The sequence below is a fragment of the Oncorhynchus mykiss genome, chromosome 25, assembly GCF_057628025.1.
Source record: "Oncorhynchus mykiss isolate SJ-2025 chromosome 25, ASM5762802v1, whole genome shotgun sequence".
In the NCBI taxonomy this organism is placed as follows: domain Eukaryota; kingdom Metazoa; phylum Chordata; class Actinopteri; order Salmoniformes; family Salmonidae; genus Oncorhynchus; species Oncorhynchus mykiss.
In genome coordinates this window covers 77,633,526-77,657,209 of record NC_143046.1, presented here as the reverse complement: position 1 = coordinate 77,657,209, position 23,684 = coordinate 77,633,526, and the positions used below count along the sequence as shown (strand labels likewise).

The 23,684-nt window shown below is 42.8% G+C and overlaps 1 protein-coding gene across 1 annotated transcript; it reads left to right on the top strand.

Moving 5' to 3' along the window:
* Positions 1-393: 393 nt before the first annotated feature.
* Positions 394-22,240, top strand: LOC110505804 (HHIP-like protein 1). The gene is made up of 12 exons (XM_021585257.3): positions 394-1,272; positions 3,278-3,510; positions 3,639-3,792; positions 4,035-4,294; positions 9,746-9,889; positions 10,097-10,243; positions 10,648-10,829; positions 11,792-11,918; positions 12,120-12,265; positions 12,497-12,578; positions 13,346-13,428; positions 14,031-22,240. The coding sequence occupies exons 1-12, from the start codon at positions 982-984 to the stop codon at positions 14,660-14,662; spliced, it is 2,481 nt and encodes an 826-aa protein (XP_021440932.2). The 5' UTR covers positions 394-981; the 3' UTR covers positions 14,663-22,240.
* The last annotated feature ends 1,444 nt before the right edge of the window (positions 22,241-23,684 follow it).

Below are 23,684 nucleotides of genomic sequence, written 5' to 3'. Positions count from 1 at the left end.
GGCAAAGACAACAGTGCACCAAAAACTGCAACGATGTTGCAACAAGGCAGTTGCATAAATGTCTTATTCCACCATGAAACACTATAGGCTACATTGTTGCAAAACCTCTTCATGCATACGATGCATAATTTAGAAAAAAATCCTGAAAATATCCGGACCAAAAATAAAGAAACGCTAGAACGAAATGGTTCTATCAAATAAATACAATTATTGGTGTGGAATTAGAAATATATATTATTTGCATTCATGTGGAACATAATAATACATTATCTAATTTAGCTATATTAATACTGTATTAACATATCTAAATGAGTGAATGTATTTTTAGAATAATACAAGAGTGAGTTAACTGACTGACAGTCGCAGAAGTCATAATTAGCATCTCCTAAGAACAGACACCAATTGATGTCATCCACAGAAGTGGAATAACTCCAGTGGATTTGTCTTCTGTTTATTGCATTAGGCCTTTTCTCAATGTTTTGATGCCTGTCTGAAAACACAACTGTCTCAGACAGGACTGTTACCATGACTTCCTCTCCTATTATTGTGTTTTGTGCGGGTATTAAGGCAAATAGGGGATATGAATAGTAATAGTGGAGCAAAGATGAGTTACGTCTGCGATCAAGCACACTTACAAAACGGAGGAAGCAGACAGCAAAATACTCTGCTGCGTTTCTTAAGACCGGGCCGGGACCGGTAGCACGAGAACTCTAAACTAGCCTATAGATAGGCTACACAGATACGGAGACGACGTAATGTCTTGCGCGGTGGAATAACAAATGAAATGGACTGTATTCCGTCGAAAGTTGATTATTAAAGAAATAGAGCAAAGTGCAGTGAACCGATCGCTCTCTCTCAAACACACAAGGCGTCTACGGGACTGTAGAACCGGAGGGAGCCTCGTTTTTTTGCTGGTTTGCACACATTTCTGATCCATGAGGTTCAAGTGGGGCACTTTAAGTGACCTGAAGTAACGTCAGAATGTTGTATTGTTGTGATTTACTCGGCCGTGTTTGGCACTCACCGATCATTCGGTTATATTTGTTGGCATTTTTTATAGCACCTGTGTTCTTACACCCACAATGTTTGGATTTCAAGCCCCCCTTCAAGCCTCAAGATGATCTCCAGTTCTGCGCAATGTACAGGAACTTCGGCTGCTGCGACTCTGCCAAGGACAAGGAATTGATGGGTAAATTCTATAAGATCATGGACAATTTCGACTATTATGGATATGCCAGCTGTGCTGGGTATGTGCAGGACCTTCTCTGCCAGGTAAGCAAAGCGCGGGTAAAGGTCGTTACTCGGTTGTTTTCAGAATTACATCATCCATCTGTTCTTGGCAAGTCCCGGCATGTTTGTAGAGGCATATTCTTGTTATACAGCGGCACTTATTAGAAATAACATTTTCTGATCTGACTTTCGTTTTTAGGCACTGGCATAGCACCTGGCACACACACCCACAAGACGGGCTTTGGGACCCCCAACCCAAAGATTTGTTGGGGTCTCCGAGGCCTCCCAGATATCATATGAACACTTCATAAGCCATTTTGTTTATTACAGGAAATTAGCATTAAAACTTCTAAATGTATGCTCTGCCTCATGGCAAAATGTGTAGAATAGCATGAGATATACAACTGAGGAGAGGCTTTACGGACATGCCTGGTGCCCAAATGTATGATTTTGGTCCAAAATGAGAGGTTTGTGGAGCAGCGAGAGTCAGGTGGAGACAAACAAATTCGGTTCATTCAGTTCAGTCAATCATCCCGATGAGCCCTTCCCAGCTAGCTAGTTTATGCTTGTGGATAGAAACTTAAGCAAGAATTTTGAACTTGTTTGCCAAAGTTGGGACTTGGGAGTGTTGAAAATCATTCCGTTTTTACCGGAGTATTTGCTTTTTGTTTTCGTACAAAAACATAACAGTAAAGTTGTACATTTTTTGGAGTGCTGTCACCCTTGCCACACTATCTAGCAACACTGAACAAAAATATAATTGCAACATTTTACTGAGTTACAGTTTATAACCTTTATTTAGGTCAGTTAAGATCGAACTCTTATTTACAATGACGGCCTACCCAGCCAAACCTGGACGACGCTGGGCCAATTGTGCGCTTCCCTATGGGACTGCCAATCGCAGCCAGATGTGATGCAGCCTGGATTCGAACCAGCAGGTACTGCAGTGACGCCTGTTGCACTGAGATGCAGTGCCTTAGACCGCTGCACTACTCGGGAGCCCATATAAGGAAACCAGTTCATTAAAATACATAAATTAGGCTCTAATCTATGGATTTCACATGACTGGGAATACAGATATGCATCTTTTGGTTACAGATACCTTAAAAGAAAAGGTAGGGGCATAGCTGTACAAAGTTGCTGGATATTGATGGGAACTGGACCACGCTGTCATACACGTCAATCCAGAGCATCCCAATCATGCTCTATGGGTGACATGTCTGGTAAGTATGCAGGCCATGGAAGAACTGGGACATTTTCAGCTTCCAGGAATTGTGTACAAGTCCTTGCAAAATGGGGCTGTGCACTATCATGTTGAAACATGAGATGATGGTGGCGGATGAATGGCACGACAATGGGCCTCAGGATCTTTTCACAGCATCTCTGTGCATTAAAATTGCTATTGATAAAATGCAATTGTGTTCGTTGAAGAAGCCGGGTGTGGAGGTCCTGGGCTGGCATGGTTACACGTGGAGTGCGGTTTTGAGGTCGGCTGGACGTACTGCCAAATTCTATAAAACAATGTTGGAGGTGGCTTATGGTAGAGAAATTAACAATAAATTCTCTGGCAACAGCTCTGGTTGACATTCCTGCAGTAAGCATGCCAATTGCATGCTACCTCAAAACACGAGACATCTGTGGCATTGTGTTGTGTGGCAAAACTGCACATTTTTGTCACAATCGCCTGGAGTGCAGAGTCAATTGCAGAGAGCAGAGGAACTGGGGAAACCGTCTTTATTTGGATTCCCAAACGAACGCCCAAAACAATAGGCGATAGATAGACAGAAAAATAGTCTGACCCAACACAGGGCACAAACGGACAGGAGCACAAACACGCACACCCTGACTAACAGAAAACAATCCCGCACAAAAATAGGCGGGCCTAACAGGCTTAAATAGACATGAATCAAGAAACAAAATAAGCGACAGGTGCAACCAATAAGACCAAACAAACAGAAAAGGATAAATGGATCGTTGGCAGCTAGAAGACACTCACTTCTCAATTTTCTCCACCTTCCCCATTCCCTTTCTTTTCCCCCTCCTTCAGGAATGCTCTCCATATGCAGCTCACCTCTTTGATGCTGAGGACCCCAGCACCCCTATCAGAACCCTCCCTGGCCTGTGCCCTGACTACTGTTCACAGTTCTGGCTCAAATGCCGTTCCACCATCACCTTGCTCTCCGACGACCCGCAGCTAGCCGAAGCTGAGCCGGACCAGGACCGCTTCTGCCAGCACCTGGAGCTGGAGGACCCAGACTACTGTTACCCACACCTTCTCAGGTGGGGCTTCCAAGGGTTTACTTGGAATTGGGGGTGGGGTAGGGCAAATGTTCAACATTTTTATGGGATTCTTATTGACTGCACAGTTTAATTGATTCAATTAAAAACTTTTGTACACACCTGCTCAGCAACGAACAGCTGACACAGAACTTGGGCCGGGTCCGGGCCGACCCCGAGGGTTGCCTGCAGCTCTGCCTGGAGGAAATAGCCAATGGCCTGCGGAACCCCCTGGCCATGGTTTACGCCAACGACGGAACACACCGCTTCTTTATAGCAGAGCAGGTGTGTGTGCTCACTTTCCTTTAACAGTTTTTGTATTGCATTGTGGTATAATAGGGGGGGTTTCTCGTGCAGACACAGGTTAGACCTTGTCCTGACCTGGCCTCAAAAATAAGCTCAATGGAGAAAAGTTTAATCTGCATCCTGGAAACCGCCCTATAGTGTATTGATTTTGTGTATTGTTGTATGTATATGTTGGCCTCACAAAAATGAATTTCTGTAATAAAGTTATTATCGTATCGTAGGTGGGTCTGGTGTGGACGTACCTACCCGACCGCTCCAAGCTGGAGAAGCCGTTCCTGAACATCACCAAGGCCGTTCTGACGTCGCCCTGGGAGGGGGACGAGAGGGGCTTCCTGGGCATGACCTTTCACCCCAACTACAAGTACAACAGGAAGCTGTATGTATACTACTCTGTGGAGATTGGCTTCGATGAGAGGATCAGGATCAGCGAGTTCCGCGTCTCTCCCAGCGACATGAACGTGGTGGACCACGGGTCTGAGAGGTACAGTTACAGTGGGGCAAAAAGTATTTAGTCAGCCACCAATTGTGCAAGTTCTCCCACTTAAAAAGATGAGAGGCCTGTAATTTTCATCATAGGTACACTTCAACTATGACAGACAAAATGAGAAAAAAAATCCAGAAAATCACATTGTAGGATTTTTTATGAATTTATTTGCAAATTATGGTGGAAAATAAGTATTTGGTCACCTACAAACAAGCAAGATTTCTGGCTCTCACAGACCTGTAACTTCTTCTTTAAGAGGCTCCTCTGTCCTCCACTCGTTACCTGTATTAATGGCACCTGTTTGAACTTGTTATCAGTATAAAAGACACCTGTCCACAACCTCAAACAGTCACACTCCAAACTCCACTATGGCCAAGACCAAAGAGCTGTCAAAGGACACCAGAAACAAAATTGTAGACCTGCACCAGGCTGGGAAGACTGAATCTGCAATAGGTAAGCAGCTTGGTTTGAAGAAATCAACTGTGGGAGCAATTATTAGGAAATGGAAGACATACAAGACCACTGATAATCTCCCTCGATCTGGGGATCCACGCAAGATCTCACCCCATGGGGTCAAAATGATCACAAGAACGGTGAGCAAAAATCCCAGAACCACACGGGGGGACCTAGTGAATGACCTGCAGAGAGCTGGGACCAAAGTAACAAAGCCTACCAACAGTAACACACTACGCCGCTAGGGACTCAAATCCTGCAGTGCCAGACGTGTCCCCCTGCTTAAGCCAGTACATGTCCAGGCCCGTCTGAAGTTTGCTAGAGAGCATTTGCATGATCCAGAAGAAGATTGGGAGAATGTCATATGGTCAGATGAAACCAAATATAACTTTTTGGTAAAAACTCAACTTGTCGTGTTTGGAAGACAAAGAATGCTGAGTTGCATCCAAAGAACACCATACCTACTGTGAAGCATGGGGGTGGAAACATCATGCTTTGGGGCTGTTTTTCTGCAAAGGGAGCAGGACGACTGATCCGTGTAAAGGAAAGAATGAATGGGGCCATGTATTGTGAGATTTTGATTGGAAACCTCCTTCCATCAGCAAGGGCATTGGACATGAAACATGGCTGGGTCTTTCAGCAGGACAATGATCCCAAACACACCGCCCGGGCAACGAAAGAGTGGCTTCGTAAGAAGCATTTCAAGGTCATGGAGTGGCCTAGCCAGTCTAACTTGCACAATTGGTGGCTGACTAAATACTTTTTTGCCCCACTGTATGTGCAGTGTGTTGTGTTCTGCCCCCAAAACTGGCTGCTGAATGCGCATTACCCCATTAGCACACATCATGATCATTCTTTTTCTCCATGTTCTTGAAGGGGTCACTGCACACTACGGAGGCAGCCCTTACAGAAAAAACAGGCTTCTGGCAATCTGTTGCTGCAAACCTTTGAGCAAGCTCATATTTTCACATGCAGTTAATTGTGTGGTAAACCGTTGCGGCAAATTTGTGTCAACTTGTGAACTTCTGGCAAACAATTCTGGGAAACTCGTGGCAAACATTCTACTGTATGCTGCAAATTTGCTGCAAACTCAATATGAATATGCAAATTAGATCCGTTTTTTGGTTACTGTGTGTTAACAACATTGAAATGTTGTATCTACATATACCAATCACATATCGCTTTAAATGAACTTGCTTCTCACAGAGAACTAAACATATGAAATGTACTAAATATACTAAACACGTATAAATCAAATACAACTTGAAATCTTCTGCATGCTAATGAAGAAAAGAGCCAAGACTGGATATTTCCCAAATAAATTGTTGATTTAATATTTTTATGTAGCTACAACATTTACATGAGAGAAATGTGAACACTATGGGTATGTTGACCTTACGATATTTAAAGGGGCAACTACATAATTTACATGATCCAAGTGTTAACTGAGAAATAGTTTTCAACCAATGGAAGTTTAAAAGATAATAAACAACATTTTAATAATTAAAACAACAAAAACTAAATCAAACCCAGTTCAGAACTATTGCCTTTTTGAGGGAACTTTGGAGATGGCAGCCCTGTGGAAGTCCTTCGTCCAAAGCTTGTTGAATGTATGCACTGAAACAATCAGTAAACACAAAACTAAAACTAAATTAGGATACTGAAAACAATTACTGAAAACATTTTCTATTTTGGCATCTTAAAAGGTAGACACAGCAGCTAATGGGCGGGCGGGTTTGGCTTTGTAAAAACGAGGTCAGCTGTTACAAAGTTGCCTTGATGTTGCTATGCTTCTAACTAAAACTGGCATTCTATATATTTTTCAGCAAGGAAACAATGTTTCTGCCTTTCATAAATGCTATATAAACAGACAATGTAGCTAGCATGGGACTTAAGCCAACAAAATCTACCTTTAAATGTATGGCCAACTGTTCCTAGAGAACCACAGTACACAAGATTTAAAGTCTCAAAACAATTGACCCAAACTAATCAACTAATTATGATATTCAATCTAGACTGTAACTTCCTTATTAAGAGACAGTTGTCTACTAGGTGTCTCTTTCTTCTTACTCAGGTGTATAAGGCTTGGGTGGAAGAAAAGCAGCATAAAATTGAGTTATGCCTAATATGGCAATTCATATTATTTTTGAAAAATGAATTATTGTTAACTGACATCTCAAAACCAACCATCAAAGCCTTGACCTGGTGCACACACATTTCTCTGTCTTCAGTTTGATTGAAGGCCTCAATCTGACTTTTTTATTTGTAACTGATTGCTTCTAGAAAGAGAGAAGGAACAACACAACACATGATCAAGATGTGCTAGCTACTAGATTAAAGCATGAAATATCTAATTGTTACAAAGAATGAATGTTTGGGCTACATTTATGAGCAATAATATTAGCATTATATTTGTCTATTGTTGTATATTTATATATACACATACATATACACAGTGCATTCGGAGAGTATTCAGACCCCTTTACTTTTTCCACATTTTGTTACGTTACGGCCTTATTCTAAAATTGATTTAAAAAAATTATCCTCATCAATCTACACACAATACCCATAATGCAAAGCGAAAACAGGTTTTTAGAATTTTTAACAAATGTATTAAATCTAAAAAACAGTAATACCTTATTTACATAAGTATTCCGACCCTTTGCTATGAGCCTGGAATCATACTACACTGGCTCCGACACTCATCGGATGTGGCAGGGCTTGCAAACTATTACATACTACAAAGGGAAGCACAGCCGCGAGCTGCCCAGTGACATGAGCCTACCAGACGAGCTAAATTACTTCTATTATGCTCGCATCGAAGCAAGCAACACTGAAGCATGCATGAGAGGATCAGCTGTTCCAGGCGACTGTGTGATCATGCTCTCCGTAGCTGATGTGAGTAAGACCTTTAAACAGGTCAACATTCACAAGGCCACAGGGCCAGACGGATTACCAGGACATGTACTCCAAGCATGCGCGGACCAACTGGCAAGTGGCTTCACTGACATTTTCAACCTGTCCCTGACTGAGTCTGTAATACCAACATGTTTCAAGCAGACCACCATAGTCCCTGTGCCCAAGAACACTAAGGTAACCTGCCTAAATGACTACCGACCCTTAGCACTCACGGCTGTTGCCATGAATGGCTTTGAAACACCATTATCCCAGAAAACCTAGACCCACTCCAGTTTGTATACCGCCCCAACAGATCCACAGATGAAACAATCTCTATTGCACTCCACACTGCCCTTTCCCACCTGGACAAAAGGAACACCTATGTGAGAATGCTATTCAATGACTAGAGCTCAGCGTTCAACACCATAGTGCCCTCAAAGCTCAACACTAAACTAAGGACCCAGGGACTCCCTCGGGAACTGGATCCTGGACTTACCGATGGGCCCAGGTGGTAAGGGTAGGTAACAACACATCTGCCACGCTAATCCTCAACACGGGGGCCCCTCAGGGGTGCGTGCTCAGTCCCCTCCTGTACTCCCTGTTCACTCATGACTGCATGGCCAGGCACGACTCCAACACCATCATTAAGTTTGCTGATGACACAACAGTGGTATGCCTGATCACCAACAATGATGAGACAGTCTATAGGGAGTGATTAAGACAAAGGAGCTGATTGTGGACTACAGGAAAAGAAGGATGGAGCACTTCCCCATTCTCATCGACGGGGCTGAAGTGGAGCAGGTTGTGAGCTTCAAGTTCCTTGGTGTCCACATCACCAACAAACTGTCATCGTCTCAGATGATCATGCAGGTGAAGAAGCCGGATGTGGAGGTCCTGGGCTGCCATGGTTACACGTGGTCTGGGGTTGTGAGGCCTGTTGGACATACTGCCAAATTTTCTAAAATGACAATGGAGGTGGCTTATGGTAGAAAAAAGAACATTACATTTCTGGCAACAGCTCTGGTGGACTTTCCTGCAGTCAGCATGCCAGTTGCATGCTCTCTCAACTTGAGACATCTATGGCATTGTGTTGTGTGACAAAACTGCACATTTCAGAATGGCCTTTTATTGTCCCCAGCACAAGGTGCACATATGTAATGATCACGCTGTTTAATCAACTTCTTGATATGGCACACCTGTCAGGTGGATGGATTATCTTGGCAAAAGAGAAGTTCTCACTAACAGGGATGTAAACAAATGTATGCACAACATTTGAGAGAAATACACTTTTTGTGCATATGGAACATTTCTGGGATCTTTTATTTGAGCTCATGAAACATGGGACCAACACTGTACATGTTGCGTTTACATTTTTGTTCAGTGTAGAATCCCCCCCAAAATGTAATTTGTTGAGAAGTAATAACTAATGCTACATGGTAAAAACAGCTGGGAGCCATGTGCCATTTCGCCATGACATGATGACATTCTATTTTCTAGTTGAAATGGGAGAAAATACATTGAAACTTTATATCAAATTGGGATAATGTTGTAGGTTACACTGGCGAGTAGACAATAAGAATATTTGCCAGTGCTAATTATTTATAAATGTTGTTATTTCATATGGAGGAGATGTGGGAAGCTAAAAGGCTAGCTTTCTTGCTGTTTATAGCCAGCTGGCTAGCAAGCTGCTAGCAGATATATCTACAGCCTACAGTGCGGCACAAAACAAGGTCATGTAAATCAAACTTAAACTTTCATTACATAGGCCTAGCTATTCCTTAAATATGCAGTTGATTTTCTTTCAAATTGAAAACATTACTGTGGGGATGTTTTCAACATGATTCCCAACTCAAATGGAAAGACAACAGAAAAATCTCTGCTATCGCCCTCTTGTGAACGTTGCTATTTTGAGAGTCTAGAAACGCATGGACCGGCGAGGTATCATGTTACCAAAAGGTGTCTGTGTCATTGCACAGAAATTCAATGGGAGGTTTCTGCTCAAACAAATGGGAGGTTTTTGCTCAAACAAAATCTATGACAATACATTTAATGTATGATTTTCTCACACTGATTTCTCTGTGTCCAACACTTTCTCAGGATCATTCTGGAGGTTGACGAGCCTGCGTCCAATCACAACGGAGGAATGGTGATGTTTGCTGATGACGGTTACCTGTACATTTTCACTGGAGACGGGGGCATGGCTGGTGACCCCTTTGGGAAATATGGAAACTCTCAGAACAAGTGAGAGAAGAGAGGAAAACTTGTGGAACTCACATTGAATCATATAACTTGAACAATTAGTTACAGCTGTTAACATTAACACTGTTGCTAGTAATACATTACTTCTATTTACATAAAAAAAACATTAAAACTACAAAGACAATCAGTAATCATACTTACAGAAAGACAGAGTGTTATGTTCCACATTAATTCTGCTGTCTTCTGCAGGTCAGCCCTGTTAGGCAAAGTTCTCCGGATCGATGTTGATGACAACGACAGAGGTCCCCTGTACAGGATCCCTTCTGACAACCCGTTCGTGCATGAGCGCGGGTCGCGCCCTGAGGTCTATGCTTATGGGGTGCGCAACATGTGGAGGTGCTCCTTTTTCCCACAACTTTACAACGTAATATGCTTTCATTCATGAAACATTACACTGGCAACTAAAAAAAGTGTGGTAAGAGTTTACATTAGTGCATGGAATAAATAAGTAATAACTTAGTTATAAAGTGTAAACTAGTTGTAATTATTAAAAAAAAAAAATATATATATATATATATATATATATATATCTTTTTTTGTGTAATTACTTAATTTTTGAAAGATATTTTCTGACTTTTTTTTATTGAACACATAGAGAGAGGATGACAGTTAGGAAAGATAGAGGTTGTGTCAAAGGGAAGTAGGTCAGATTCAAACCTATGCCGACACGGTAGACCGCTAGACCTAGGCCACACTTAAGTTGTTTTATTGATCGACTTGTTCTTGTTTCTCCCATGGAGGTGTTCTGTGGACCGGGGGGACCCCCTGACTAAGGAGGGCAAGGGACGCATCTTCTGCGGGGACGTGGGACAGAACAAGTTTGAGGAGATTGACATCATAGAGAAGGGAAGGAATTATGGCTGGAGGGCCAAAGAGGGGTTCTCCTGTTATGACAAGAAGCTGTGCACCAACAGCTCTCTAGGTGGGCATCCTGTAGTTTAGCCTAATCCAAGATGAGTTTGTGCTGTATAGCCAACTCCAATGCTAATTTTCTTGCTGGCATCCTGTAGTTTAGCCTATTCCAATATGTATTTATTTATTTATTATTTCACCTTTATTTAACCAGGTAGGCTAGTTGAGAACAAGTTCTCATTTACAACTGCGACCTGGCCAAGATAAAGCAAAGCAGTGCGGCACAAACAACACAGAGTTACACATGGAATAAACAAACATACAGTCAATAACACAATAGAAAAGTTTATATACAGTGTGTGCAAATGAATTAAGATTAGGGCGGTAAGGCAATGCGTAGGCCATAGTGGCGAAATAATTACAATTTAGCAATTAAACACTGGAGTGATAGATGTGCAAAAGATGAATGTGCAAGTAGAGATACTGGGGTGCAAAGGAGCAACAACAAAAAAATCACAATATGGGGATGAGGTAGTTAGGTGGGCTGTTTATAGATGGGCTATGTACAGGTGCAATGATCTGTAAGCTGCTCTGACAGCTGATGCTTAAAGTTAGTGAGGGAGATATGAGTCTCCGGCTTCAATTATTTTTGCAATTCGTTCCAGTCATTGGCAGCAGAGAACTGGAAGCAAAGATGAGTTTGTGCTGTATAGCCAACTCCAATGCTCATCGTCATGCTGGAATCCTGTGGCTGGGTCACGGTGTGTTTTGTTCTGTGATTTCCTTCAGCTGTTTTTATTTTGAACTGTTCTTTATTTATCCTTAGACAGTAATGGAACCAGAGTGGGAAGAGATGGGAAGGGTGGACGTGACGTGGGGATTGAACCCCGGTCTCCAGGGTCATTATGTGCTTAGAAGGGAAGTGCTCAGGAAGAAATAAGCAGGAAATCCGGGAATCATCCAGATCAGGATTTCTGGAAAATCACAGGCTCTGCACGAAGTCTCTTATCTCCTACTTCTGTTCTCTTCCAGATGATGTACTCCCCATCTATGCCTACCCTCACAAGATGGGCAAGTCTGTGACTGGTGGCTATGTGTACAGAGGCTGTGAATACCCCAATCTGAACGGCATGTACATATTTGGAGACTTTATGAGCGGGTAAGGCTCCTTACTGTACGTGTTCATCATTTTAAGTTCAATCCAAATCCTAAAAGGGTTTATGGATGTTTATACTGTATAGCAGGTGTTTTTTTATATATATATACAGAAGGTTGTGTTTTATGTTTTCGTATATAGCCTAAAAGGAAAGCAAACAGAAAAATGTTATAAATTCTAACATGTAGAGTCTCTTCCCTATAGGCGTATGATGAGCCTCCAGGAGAATAAGAACACAGGTCAGTGGGACTACCATGAGATCTGTATGGGCATGGGTCTGACCTGTGCCTTCCCTGGCTTAATCAACAACTACTACCAGTACATCATCTCATTTGCGGAGGACGAGGCAGGTAGGAGGAGTCACATTAAATATATTTTTGTTTGCCCTTGGTCACAGGCAATGGAAAAGTTTTTTTTAAGCATCAGATCTCTAGGCTGCAGACATTATGCCATTTTCCCAAACCAAGATTAAGCCTAGTCCTGGACTAAAAATCATGCTTATTAGAGAATCAAATCAAGTCCAGGAAACTAGCTAGATTTTAAATTACTGAAGGTGACATTTATTTTTTCTGTCTCAATAGGAGAACTGTACTTCATGTCAACTGGAGTGCCCAGTGCCACATCTCCCACCGGTGTGGTTTACAAACTGGTGGATCCCTCAAGGTAAGGATTTAAAGCCATAATCTGCCATTTCAACAGCCTGACCCTGCCACTGTTTGGTTAGGTGAGGTTTTAACTAAGTTTAGCAGTTGGCCAAACTGCTCTTTTCTTGAAGATGGCAGAAGCCTAGCAACACTGTCATAGACACTATTTTTAAAAGAGACAAAGACTAAACAAATCTGTGAAACATGTTGAGCATCAATTCATGATTACTGATATGGTTATTTTAAATCAGAAGAATGTGCCTGTAGTTCTTAATGTGATTGCTATGGTCAATTCAGTCTCTGTGTGTTCTGCGCTCTTATAGTAACACTGCTGATGAACAGTATTCTTTCTCTGGTTTGGTGATTGTTGAGGTTTTCTTACCCTCTGTCGAGGTTGGCTCACCCTCCCTTTCACCAGAGTTCTAGGTGAAAGAAGTGAAATAAGTGGTGTGAAACTCTCTTTCTCACACTCCCTCTCTCTTGCTCTCTCTCTCTCTCTGTTGGCTGCTGCACTATATACGATTGTGTCAAGTTATTTGTTTTTCTCTCACTCACAAAGCTGATTTTAATTAGTCTCTACCACAGCAATGTTTGGAAAGGGAAGAGTAGAATAGGCCTTCAGCCTTATTTTGGCAAAGAGACCAGCTGAAACCTAATCAAATACATCTAAAGAGCCAAGGTCTCAACAGAGTCTGACGAAACTGGTGCAAACCTCTGACTACTCACCCTCTGATTTAGTTGTCTTCCCTGCTGAAGACTTTTATTTTTGTCTTTTGTCTGTTTTAGACGGGCACCGCCAAGACAATGCCACTATGACCCGCTGCCTGTCAGAGTGAAGAGCAAGCTCATCAAATTCAAACCAAAGGAAAGTGAGTATACTGGCTGTCAACATTAATCTCTCTCTCTGTCTGTCTGTCTGTCTGTCTGTCTGTCTGTCTGTCTGTCTGTCTGTCTGTCTGTCTGTCTGTCTGTCTGTCTGTCTGTCTGTCTGTCTGTCTGTCTGTCTGTCTGTCTGTCTGTCTGTCTCTCTGTCTCTGTGTCTGTCTGTCTGTCTGTCTGTCTGTCTGTCTCTCTGTCTCTCTGTCTCTCTGTCTCTGTGCCTGTCTGTCTGTCTGTCTGTCTGTCTGTCTGTCTGTCTGTCTGTCTGTCTGTCTGTCTGTCTGTCTGTCTCTCTGTCTCTGTGTCTGTCTGTCTGCTTTTATTTTGTTTGTTTTATTTTGCCTACTTTGCTCAATCAAGCACTTATGTCAGTAAAACACTAGACCTCACTGCTTCAATTAGATTATTCACTTCATTGTCAATTCACAGATCATGAAGTAATTTGAGAGATGTTTTTAGACCTTTGAGAATGCCTGATTGCTATTAAACTTTTATTACACTGTAGATAGGCATACATGCTAATTAAAACCTATTCTCCCACAACTGTACATTAGGCTTGTCCATGTAGTTATCCAATCCTTATATTCTATAGCATTAACAGGAGTTGAACTACCGACCAAGCGACCAAATCTCTCCCCGCAAGAAGAGCCCGTCAGATCCCATCCCACTGAGTCTGCAGTAAGCGAGTCCGACAAGGACTGGCTTCAGGAGCTCATGGATATTCTGAAGGAGCAAGAGGCTGCCGCTGTCACCACCACACTTCCTCCAACCACAACCACAACCACAACCAAACCACCCAGGCACACACGACGGAAAAATCGCAGGAAGAAGGGCAAGCATCGGTTAGAGAGCGAGTCGGCATCAGCAGCTGTGCCACAGAATGGGGTGGTGAGACTGGCGGGGGACGAGCAGGGGCGGGACGACCGGGGGAGGGTGGAGATCTTCGCCAACGGGGAGTGGGGAACGGTGTGCGACGACCTGTGGAATACAAAAAACGCAGCAGTGGTTTGTCGACAGCTGGGGTTCCGGTTCGCCCTGAAGGCGTCCAAGCACTCGGAGTTCGGAGAAGGGAAGAGTCTCCGGATTCTTCTGGATGATGTACAGTGTGAGGGGACAGAGGAGAGCCTGCTGGGCTGTCAACACACAGGCGTAGGTATGCATAACTGTGCCCATTACGAGGACGCGGGGGTGATATGTGGGAACTCAGACTACGTAGATGCCTAGAAATGAGAGTCCATTGAATTTATTCCTGACTGTGTCCTAAGTGATTGTAACTAAAACAAAGGAATATTACTGTCTAACTTTTGTCTAATTGTTATCAATGGTGGCACTTATAGGTCTACCTCTTTCATTAAGGTAATATAATGCTGATTTAATTGTTATGTTAAAGTCTTAAAAGGTTTCTATTTGAATGTAAGGTTTTGCTAATGCAAGACATTGTCTTCTCTAAAGCAAATTCATCTAAACAGTATTTCAATGAATGTATAAGGAATACCAGGTTATTTAATACTCACTCATGATCACATACTGAAATCAATTATCCAACCAGACTCACAAGATGTGTTCAGTTGACATGGAAAAAACATACAGTATATATATATATACAGTATCAGTCAAAAGTTGTGACACACCTACTCATTCAAGGGTTTTTCTTTATTTTTATTATTTTCTACATAGTAGAATAATAGTGAAGACATCAAAACTATGAAATAACACATATGGAATCATGTAGTAACCAACAAAGTGTTAAACTTCTTCAAAGTAGCCAACCTTTGCCTTGATTGCAGCTTTGCACACTCTTGGCATTCTCTCAACCAGCTTCATGGAATGCTTTTCCAACAGTCTTGAAGGAGTTCCCACATATGCTGAGCACTTGGCTGCCTTTCCTTCACTCTGCGGTCCAATTCATCCCAAACCATCTCAATTGGGTTGAGTTTGGGTGATTGTGGAGGCCAGGTCATCTGATGCAGCACTCCATCACGCTCCTTCTTGGACAAATAGCCCTTACACAGCCTGGAGGTGTGTTGGGTCATTGTCTTGTTGAAAAACAAATGATAGCCCCACTAAGCGCAAACCAGATAGGATGGCGTATTGCTGCAGAATTCTAAATAAATCACTGACAGTGTCACCAGCAAAGCACCCCCACACCATAACACCTCCTCCATGCTTCAAGGTGGGAACCACACATGCGGAGATCATCTGTTCACCTACTCTGCGTCTCACAAAGACACAGCGGTTGGAACCAAAAATCGCACATTTGGACTCTTCAGACCAAAGGACAGATTTCCACCGGTCTAATGTCCATTGCTCGTGTTCTTGGCACAAGCAAGTCTCTTCTTTTTATTAGTGGCTTTAGTAGGGGTTTATTTGCAGCAATTTGACCATTAAGGCCTGATTCACGCAGTCTCCTTTGAACAGATGCCTTTGAGATGTGTCAGTTACTTGAACTCTGTGAAGCATTTATTTTGGCTGCAATCTGAGGTGCAGTTAATTGCCGATATCTGAGGCTGGTAATTCTAATGAACTTATCCTCTGCAGCAGAGGTAACTCTGGGTCTTTCCTTCCTGTGGGGGTCCTCATGAGAGCCAGTTTCATCATATCGCTTGATGGTTTTTGCGACTGCACTTGAAGAAACTTTCATAGTTCTTGACATTTTCCGGATTGACTGACCTTCATGTCTTAAAATAATGATGGACTCATTTCTCTTTGCTTATTTGAGATGTTCTTGGTCTTATACCAAATAGGGCTCTCAACTGTATACCAACCCTACCTTGTCACAACACAACTGATTGGCTCAAACGCATTAAGAAGGAAATAAATTCCACAAATGAACTTTACCAAGGCACATTTGTTAATTGAAATGAATTCCAGGTGACTCATGAATCTGGTTGAGAGAATGCCAATTGTGTGCAAAGCGGACAACAAGGCAAAGGGTGGCTACTTTGAAGAAGCTCAAATATTGTAATGCCCAGGGTGTAGTGGAGGAAGGAGTCAGACACAGGAGACAGAGAGTTCAGAGTAGCGCTACTTCTTTATACACCGACCAGGTGAAAACAGACGCCACTCAAAACAAATGCCCTAAAACACAGGGGAACTAAACAGTCCCAAAAACAACTCACGTACACGAACAACTGTGACATACAGGCGTGTACAATGAGTACACATAAAACAATCCCGCACACCCAGCAGGTGGGCCGGCTGGCTAATAAAGCCCAACTAATAAACCTAATTAACATCAGGTGTAACTAATAAACAGACAAGGAGGGGGAGGAAAAGATCAGTGGCAGCTAGTAGGCCGGTGACGATGACCGCCGAGCGCCACCCGAACGGGAAGGGGAGCCACCTTTGGTAGGAGTCGTGACAAATATAAAATATATTTAGATTTGTTAAAAAAATGGTTACTACTGGATTCCATATGTGTTATTTCGTAGTTTTGATGTCTTCACTATTATTCTACAATGTAGAAAATATAAAAAGTAAAGAAAAACCTGGAATGTGTAGGTGTGTCCAAACTTTTGACTGGTACTGTATATAGAGAGAGTTTGTGTTAAAGTCTTATTGTTTTTTTCATTGCTGTTTTTTTTGTTATTTCACTTTCTTAGGCAATGTAAACACGATTCCCATGCCAATAAAGCGACTTTGGAATTAAGTTAGAGGGAGGGGGAGAGAGAGAGAGAGAGAGAGAGGGATGGGATAAAGGGGAAGAGGAAATAGTGTGGAGTGACAAGAGAGGATTAAGAGTGGGCAAAGTTAAAACTGCCAATTCGAAGCCTGGAATCCAAACGGAATATCGCTCTGTTTCTCTATTCAGTGTGGACTGACAAAATGCTAGCCTATTTGTCCAAGTCAAAATCAAATCAAACTTTATTTGCCACATGCGCTGAATACAACAAGTGTAGACTTTAATGTGAAATGCTTACTTACAAGCCCTTAACCAACAGTGCAGTTCAAGAAGAAGAAAATATTTACCAAGTAGGCTAAAATAAAAAGTAACACAATAAGAATAACGAGGCTATATACAGGGGGCACCAGTACTGAGTCAGTGAGCAGGGGTACAGGCTAGTTGAGATAATCTGCACATGTAGGTGGGGGCGAAGTGACTGGATAGATAACAAACAAACAGTGAGTAGCAGCAGTGTACAGCAGTCTAATGGCTTGGAGATAGAAGCTGTTGAGGAGCCTTTTGGTCCTAGACTTGGCGCTCTGGTACCGCTTGCCGGGCGATAGCAGAGAAAACAGTCTATAACTTGGGTGACTGGAGTCTCTGACAATTTGATGGGCTTTCCTCTGACACCGCCTATTATATTGGTCCTGGATGGCAGGAAGCTTGACCCCAGTGATGTACTGGGCCGTTCACAGTGCCCTCTGTAGCACCTTACGGTCAGATGCCGAGCAGTTACCATACCAGGCGGTGATGCAACTGTTCAGGATGCTCTCGACGGTGTAACTGTAGAACTTTTTAAGGATCTGGGGGCCCATGCCAAATCTTTTCAGTCTCCAGAGGGGGAAAAGGTTTTGTTGTGCCCTCTTCACGACTGTCTTGGTATGTTTGGACCATGATAGTTCGTTGGTGATGTGGACACTGAGGAACTTGAAACTCTCGACCCGCTCCACTACAGCCCCGTCGATGTTAATGGGGGCCTGTTCGGCCGCCTTTTCCTGTAGTCCACGATCAGCTCCTTTGTCTTGATCACATTGAGGGAGAGGTTGTTGTCCTGGCACCCCACACTGCCAGTTCTCTGACTTCCTCCCTATAGGTCATCTCATCGTTGTCGGTGATCAGTTGTGTCGTCAGCAAACTTAATGATGGTGTTGGAGTCATGTTTGCAGGGAATACAGGAGGGGACTAAGTACACACCACTGAGTGGCCCCAGTTTTAAGGATCAGCGTGGCAGATGTGTTGTTGCCTACTCTTACCACCTGGGGGAGGCCCTCCAGGAAGTCTTTGATCCAGTTGCAGAGGGAGGTGTTTAGTTCCAGAGTCCTTAGCTTAGTGATGAGCTTCGTGGGCACTATGGTGTTAAACGCTGAGTTGTAGTTGATGAACAGCATTCTCACATAGGTCTTCCTCTTGTCCAGGTGAGAAAGGGTGGTGTGGAGTGCGGCTGAGATTGCATTATCTGTGGATCTGTTGGGGGGGTATGCAAATTGGAGTAGGTCTAGGGTGTCTGGGAGGATGCTGTTGATGTGAGCCATGACCAGCCTTTCAAAGCACGTCATGGCTACCGACGTGAGTGCCATGGGTGGTAATCATTTAGGCAAGTTACCTTCGCTTCTTTGTGCACAGGGACTATGGTGGTCTGCTTGAAACATATAGGTATTATAGACTCGGTCAGGGAGAGGTTGAAAATGTCAATGAAGACGCTTGACAGTTGGTCCGCGCATGCTTTGAGTACACGTCCTGGTAATCCGTCTGGCCCAGGGGCTTGGTGAATGTTGACCTGTTTAAAGGTTTCACATCAGCTACTGAGAGCGTTATCAAACAGTCATCCAGAACAGCTGGTGCTTTCGTGCATGCTTCAGTGTTGATTGCCTCGAGGCGAGCATGAAAGGGATTTAGCTCGTCTGGTAGGCTCGCGTCACTGTGCAGCTCGTGTCTGGGTTTCCCTTTGTAGTCCGTAATAGTTTTCAAGCCCTGCCACATCTGACGAGCACCCCAACAGATCCACAGATAATGCACTCTCTATTGCACTCCACACTGCCCTTTCCCACCTGGACAAAAGGAACACCTACGTGAAAATGCTTTTCATTAACTACAGATCAGCGTTCAACACCATAGTGTAGGGTTCCCCAACGGGCCGCCCGCGTGTCAAATGTCATTTTCAGAATAAATAAATAAATATATATTTTAGGGTGAATTTTCATTGTTGGACATAAGACCATCCAGTCAGGATATTTATTTTCATTGGCCCGCGACTGAATCTAGTTGATGATCCCTGCCATAGCTTAGAGATGAGCTTGGAGGGCACTAAGGACCCTGTGACGGAACACCTCCCTTTGGAACTGGACTTCCTGACAGGCCGCCCCCAGGTGGTGAGGGTAGGCAACAATACATCCACCTCGCTGACCCGCAACACGGTTAGTCCCCTGCTGCACTCCTTGTTCACCCACGGCTGCCTGGCCACGCACAACTGCAACACCATCATTAAGTTTGCCGGCGACAGGACGGTGGTAGGTCTGACCACCGACAACGATTAGACAGCCTATTGGGAGGAGGTCAGAGACCTGGCAACCTCTCCCTCAACGTGAGCAAGATAAAGGAGCTGATCGTGGACTACAGGAAAAGGAGGACCGAGCACTCCCCCATTCACAAAAACGGGGCTGTTATGGAGCAGGTCGAGAGCTTCAAGTTCCTTGGTATCCACATCACTAAGAACCTATCGTGGTCCAAACAAACCAACATAATCTTGAAGAGGGCAGACAATGCATGTTCCCCCTCAGGAGGCTGAAAAGATTTGGAAAGGTAGCTCAGATCCTCAAAAGGTTCTACAGCTTCACCATCAAGAGCATCCTGACTGGTTGTATCACTGCTTGGCACGGCAACTGCTCAGCATCCGACAGCAAGGTACTACAGAGTGTAGTGCGTACGGCCCAGTACATCACTGAGGCTGAGCTTCCTGTCATCCAGGACCTCTATTCCAGGCGGTGTCAGAGGAAGGCCCTAAAGTCATAGGCTGTTTTCTCTACTACAGCATGGCAAGCGGAACTGGGAGGCCAAGTCTGGGACTAAAAGACTCCTTAATAAGGCTAGGCATCCCGCTAGCTGGACACCTGTCGACAGCATCCGGTGATATTGGAGGGCGCGCAATTCAGATAAATAATCGTATGAAACATTTATGAACATACAAAAGTACCTTATATCGGTTAAAAGCTTAAATTCTTGTTAATCTAACTCCATTGTCCGATTTACAATAGGCTTTACAGCGAAAGCATACCATGCGGTTGTTTGAGGACGGCGCCCTACATCAACATATTTTTAAACCAGCACAGGCTTCATAAAATCACAAATAGCGATTAAATAAATCACTTACTTTTGAAAATCTTCTTCTGTTTGCAATCCCAAGGGTTCCAGCTACAACATGAATGGTCGTTTTGTTTGATAAAATCCTTGTTTATATCCCAAAAAGGCAGTTTAGTTGGTGCCATCGAGTTCAGTGATCTACTTGTTCAACATGCAGACAAAGGAGTCCAAAAAGCTACCCCTAAACTTTGTTCAAACAAGTCAAACTATACAAGACAAACGTTTCTATTTAATCCTCAGGTACCTTAAAATGTAATTAAACTATAAAATGTAATACGGGAAGAAGTATGTTCTATAGAAAAGTCAAATTAGCAGGTGCGCCTCCTCTTCGTCACGCGCCGACAGACTGATTTTCCACTTGGACTCTATACCAAAACTCCAAATTCTTCCTCGTTTTGGAAGAAACAAGCCTGAAAACTTAAACAAAGACTATTGACATCTAGTGGAAGCCATAGGAATTGCAATCTGGGAGCTAGAATTGCATAGGACCCATAGCTTTCCATTATAAGAGCCTGGGTCCTCAAAAAATGTTTTTTCTTTGGATTTCCACCTACCATATCAATTGTGTTTTACAATTTCTACAAACTTCAAAGTGCTTTCTATCTAGGGCTACCAATTATATGCATATCCTGGCTTCTGGGCCTGAGTAACAGGCAGTTTACTTTTGGCACATCAGTCAGGTGGAAATTCAGGAAAATAGACCATAGCCCTAAGAAGTTTTAACAGCTTCTACCCCCAAGCCATAAGACTGATGAACAGTTAATCAAATGGCTACCCGGACTATTTGCATTGACCCACTTATTTTATTGTTATTATGTTTTGCACTGACTCTCTTGCACAGTCTCGATTTACACTCACTGGACTTTAATTACACACTCACACATACTACACTGACATTCCAACACACACATTAATATTTACGCACACACATACATTCACACTCTTCACATACACTGTTGCTACTCTCTGTTTATTATCTATGCATAGTCACTTTACCCCTACCTACATGTACATATTACCTCAATTACCTCGACTAGCCCGTACCCCTGCACATTGACTCGTTACCGGTACCCCCTATATATAGCCTCGTTATTGCTATTTTATTGTGCTACTATTTTTTTCATTCATTTATTTAGCAAATGCTTCTTACTTATTTAAAAAAAAAACTTTGCATTGTTGGTTAAGGGCTCGTAAGTAAGCATTTCATAGTAAGGTCTAAACCTGTTGTATTCAGCGCATGTTTGACAAATACAATTTGATTGGCACCTGATTTTATCTAGGCCTACTTTTAATGTAAGATTGAGTGCCCTGAAAGGTGTCTGACAAATAAAATATATTATCGTAATTATCAATGCTATATACAGAGCAAAAGTTGTGAATATAGTATCAAAATCAGCAGTCTTAAATAGCCCAAATGTACCACTTTTCAAACTCCTAAGTCAATGACACCCTGCTCATATGAATCAGCCTGTTGTCGTTGTGAGAGTGACCCCTCTTCCGCTTTGACCAGGGTCATTGATATGCCAAGCATTAAGTAACACAGCTAGTGCCAGGCTTTCCCTGCCAACAAGAGACAGAGTGTGTGTAGTGGAAAGAAAGGCAACCTGTAGATTTTTTAAATTCACTCGACTTTATTGCTGTTGGCTCTGACCCTATGGCACTCAGTCTGTAGTCAAGTGTGTATCTATGAATTTGTGGATTTATTTATATTCTGCTTTACACTAATTATGCTTTTGAGCTCTGGGTCCACAAAAACTTGCTAATAAAGTGTTTATTCTCCAGTGTTTTTCATTGACCCCCATCAACAATGGAATGTGTGCTTGACAATTTGAAAGAGAGACCTGTGGTCAGACAGGGGACACCAAACAAAAACATTAGGGTCATATTCACTAGAAACCCTAACCTCGGCAGCCCAGAACGAAAATCTGGCACCAGGTACTTGACTATTTTTCTACAATACTATTTATGTTATGTGCGTCTGTCCACAAGAAATGACCACGAACCAAACAGAATAAATTGGAAGGAAGCAGAAAGGGACTATGTGGATTTGTCCAATAAGAAACATGTGTGCATTAATCAGTACAACGCAGGGTATATTTAGTTTAAAGTGAAAACACGTTTGATGGTACACTCAAATGACAAGTTCCAGATACCACTAGGTGACAGTGGTATCTGGAGATTAATTTACAAAGATACCATTAGTTAGGGCAGACATTGCAAATTGAGGGGGGATGTTGTAAACTAACACAAAACATTTTCAGTCCACACAATCTTCTTGTCATGTATATACAGTGCATCTGTAAAGTATTCACACCCCTCGACTTTTTCCACATTTTGTTACAGCTTTATCCTAAAATGGATGAAAGAAAAAATTATTCAACAATCTACTCAAAATAACCATAATAACAAAGCAACAAAGTCTTGGTGGTTCCAAACTTCTTGCATTTAAGAATGATGGAGGCCACTGCAGAATGTTTTAGTACCCTTCCCCAGATCTGTGCCTCTACACAATCCTGTCTCAGCGCTCTACAGACAATTCCTTCGACCTCATGGCTTGGTTTTTGCTCTGACATGCACTGTCAACTGTGGGACCTTTTATAGACAGGTGTGTCTTTCTAAATCATGTCCAATCAATTGAATTTACCACAGGTGGACTCAAATCAAGTTGTAGAAACATCTCAAGGATGATCAATGGAAACAGGATGCACCCGAGCTCAATTTCGAGTCTCATAGCAAAGGGTCTTAATACCTACACTACTGTAAAGAAGCGATTCCGGGATGCTGGCCTTCTAGGCGGTTCCTCTGTCCAGTGTCTGTGTTCTTTCGCCCATCTTAATCTTTCATTTTTATTGGCCAGTCAGAGATATGGCTTTTTTTTGCAACTCTGCCTAGAAGGCCAGCATCCCAGAGTCGCCTCTTCACTGTTGACGTTGAGACAGGTGTTTTGCGGGTACTATTTAATGAAGCTGCCAGTTGAGGACTTGTGAGGCATCTGTTTCTCAAACTAGACACTCTAATGTACTTGTCCTCTTGCTCAGGACTCCCACTCTTTCTTTTCTGGTTAGAGCCATTTTGCACTGTTCTGTGAACACAGCGTTGTACGAGATCTTCAGTTTCTTGGTTAATTTCTCACATGGGTTAATGGGTTAACCCAACATTAACAATGTCTACAATGTATTTCTGACCCATTTGATGTTATTTTAATGGACAAAAATGTTTTATTTT

Coding starts and splice junctions, on each gene's coding strand:
- LOC110505804 (XM_021585257.3), top strand. CDS start 982: ATGTTGTATTGTTGTGATTTACTCGGCCGTGTTTGGCACTCACCGATC. Junction 1,273..3,277: donor TGCAGGACCTTCTCTGCCAG/GTAAGCAAAGCG, acceptor CCCCTCCTTCAG/GAATGCTCTCCATATGCAGC. Junction 4,295..9,745: donor GTGGACCACGGGTCTGAGAG/GTACAGTTACAG, acceptor ACACTTTCTCAG/GATCATTCTGGAGGTTGACG.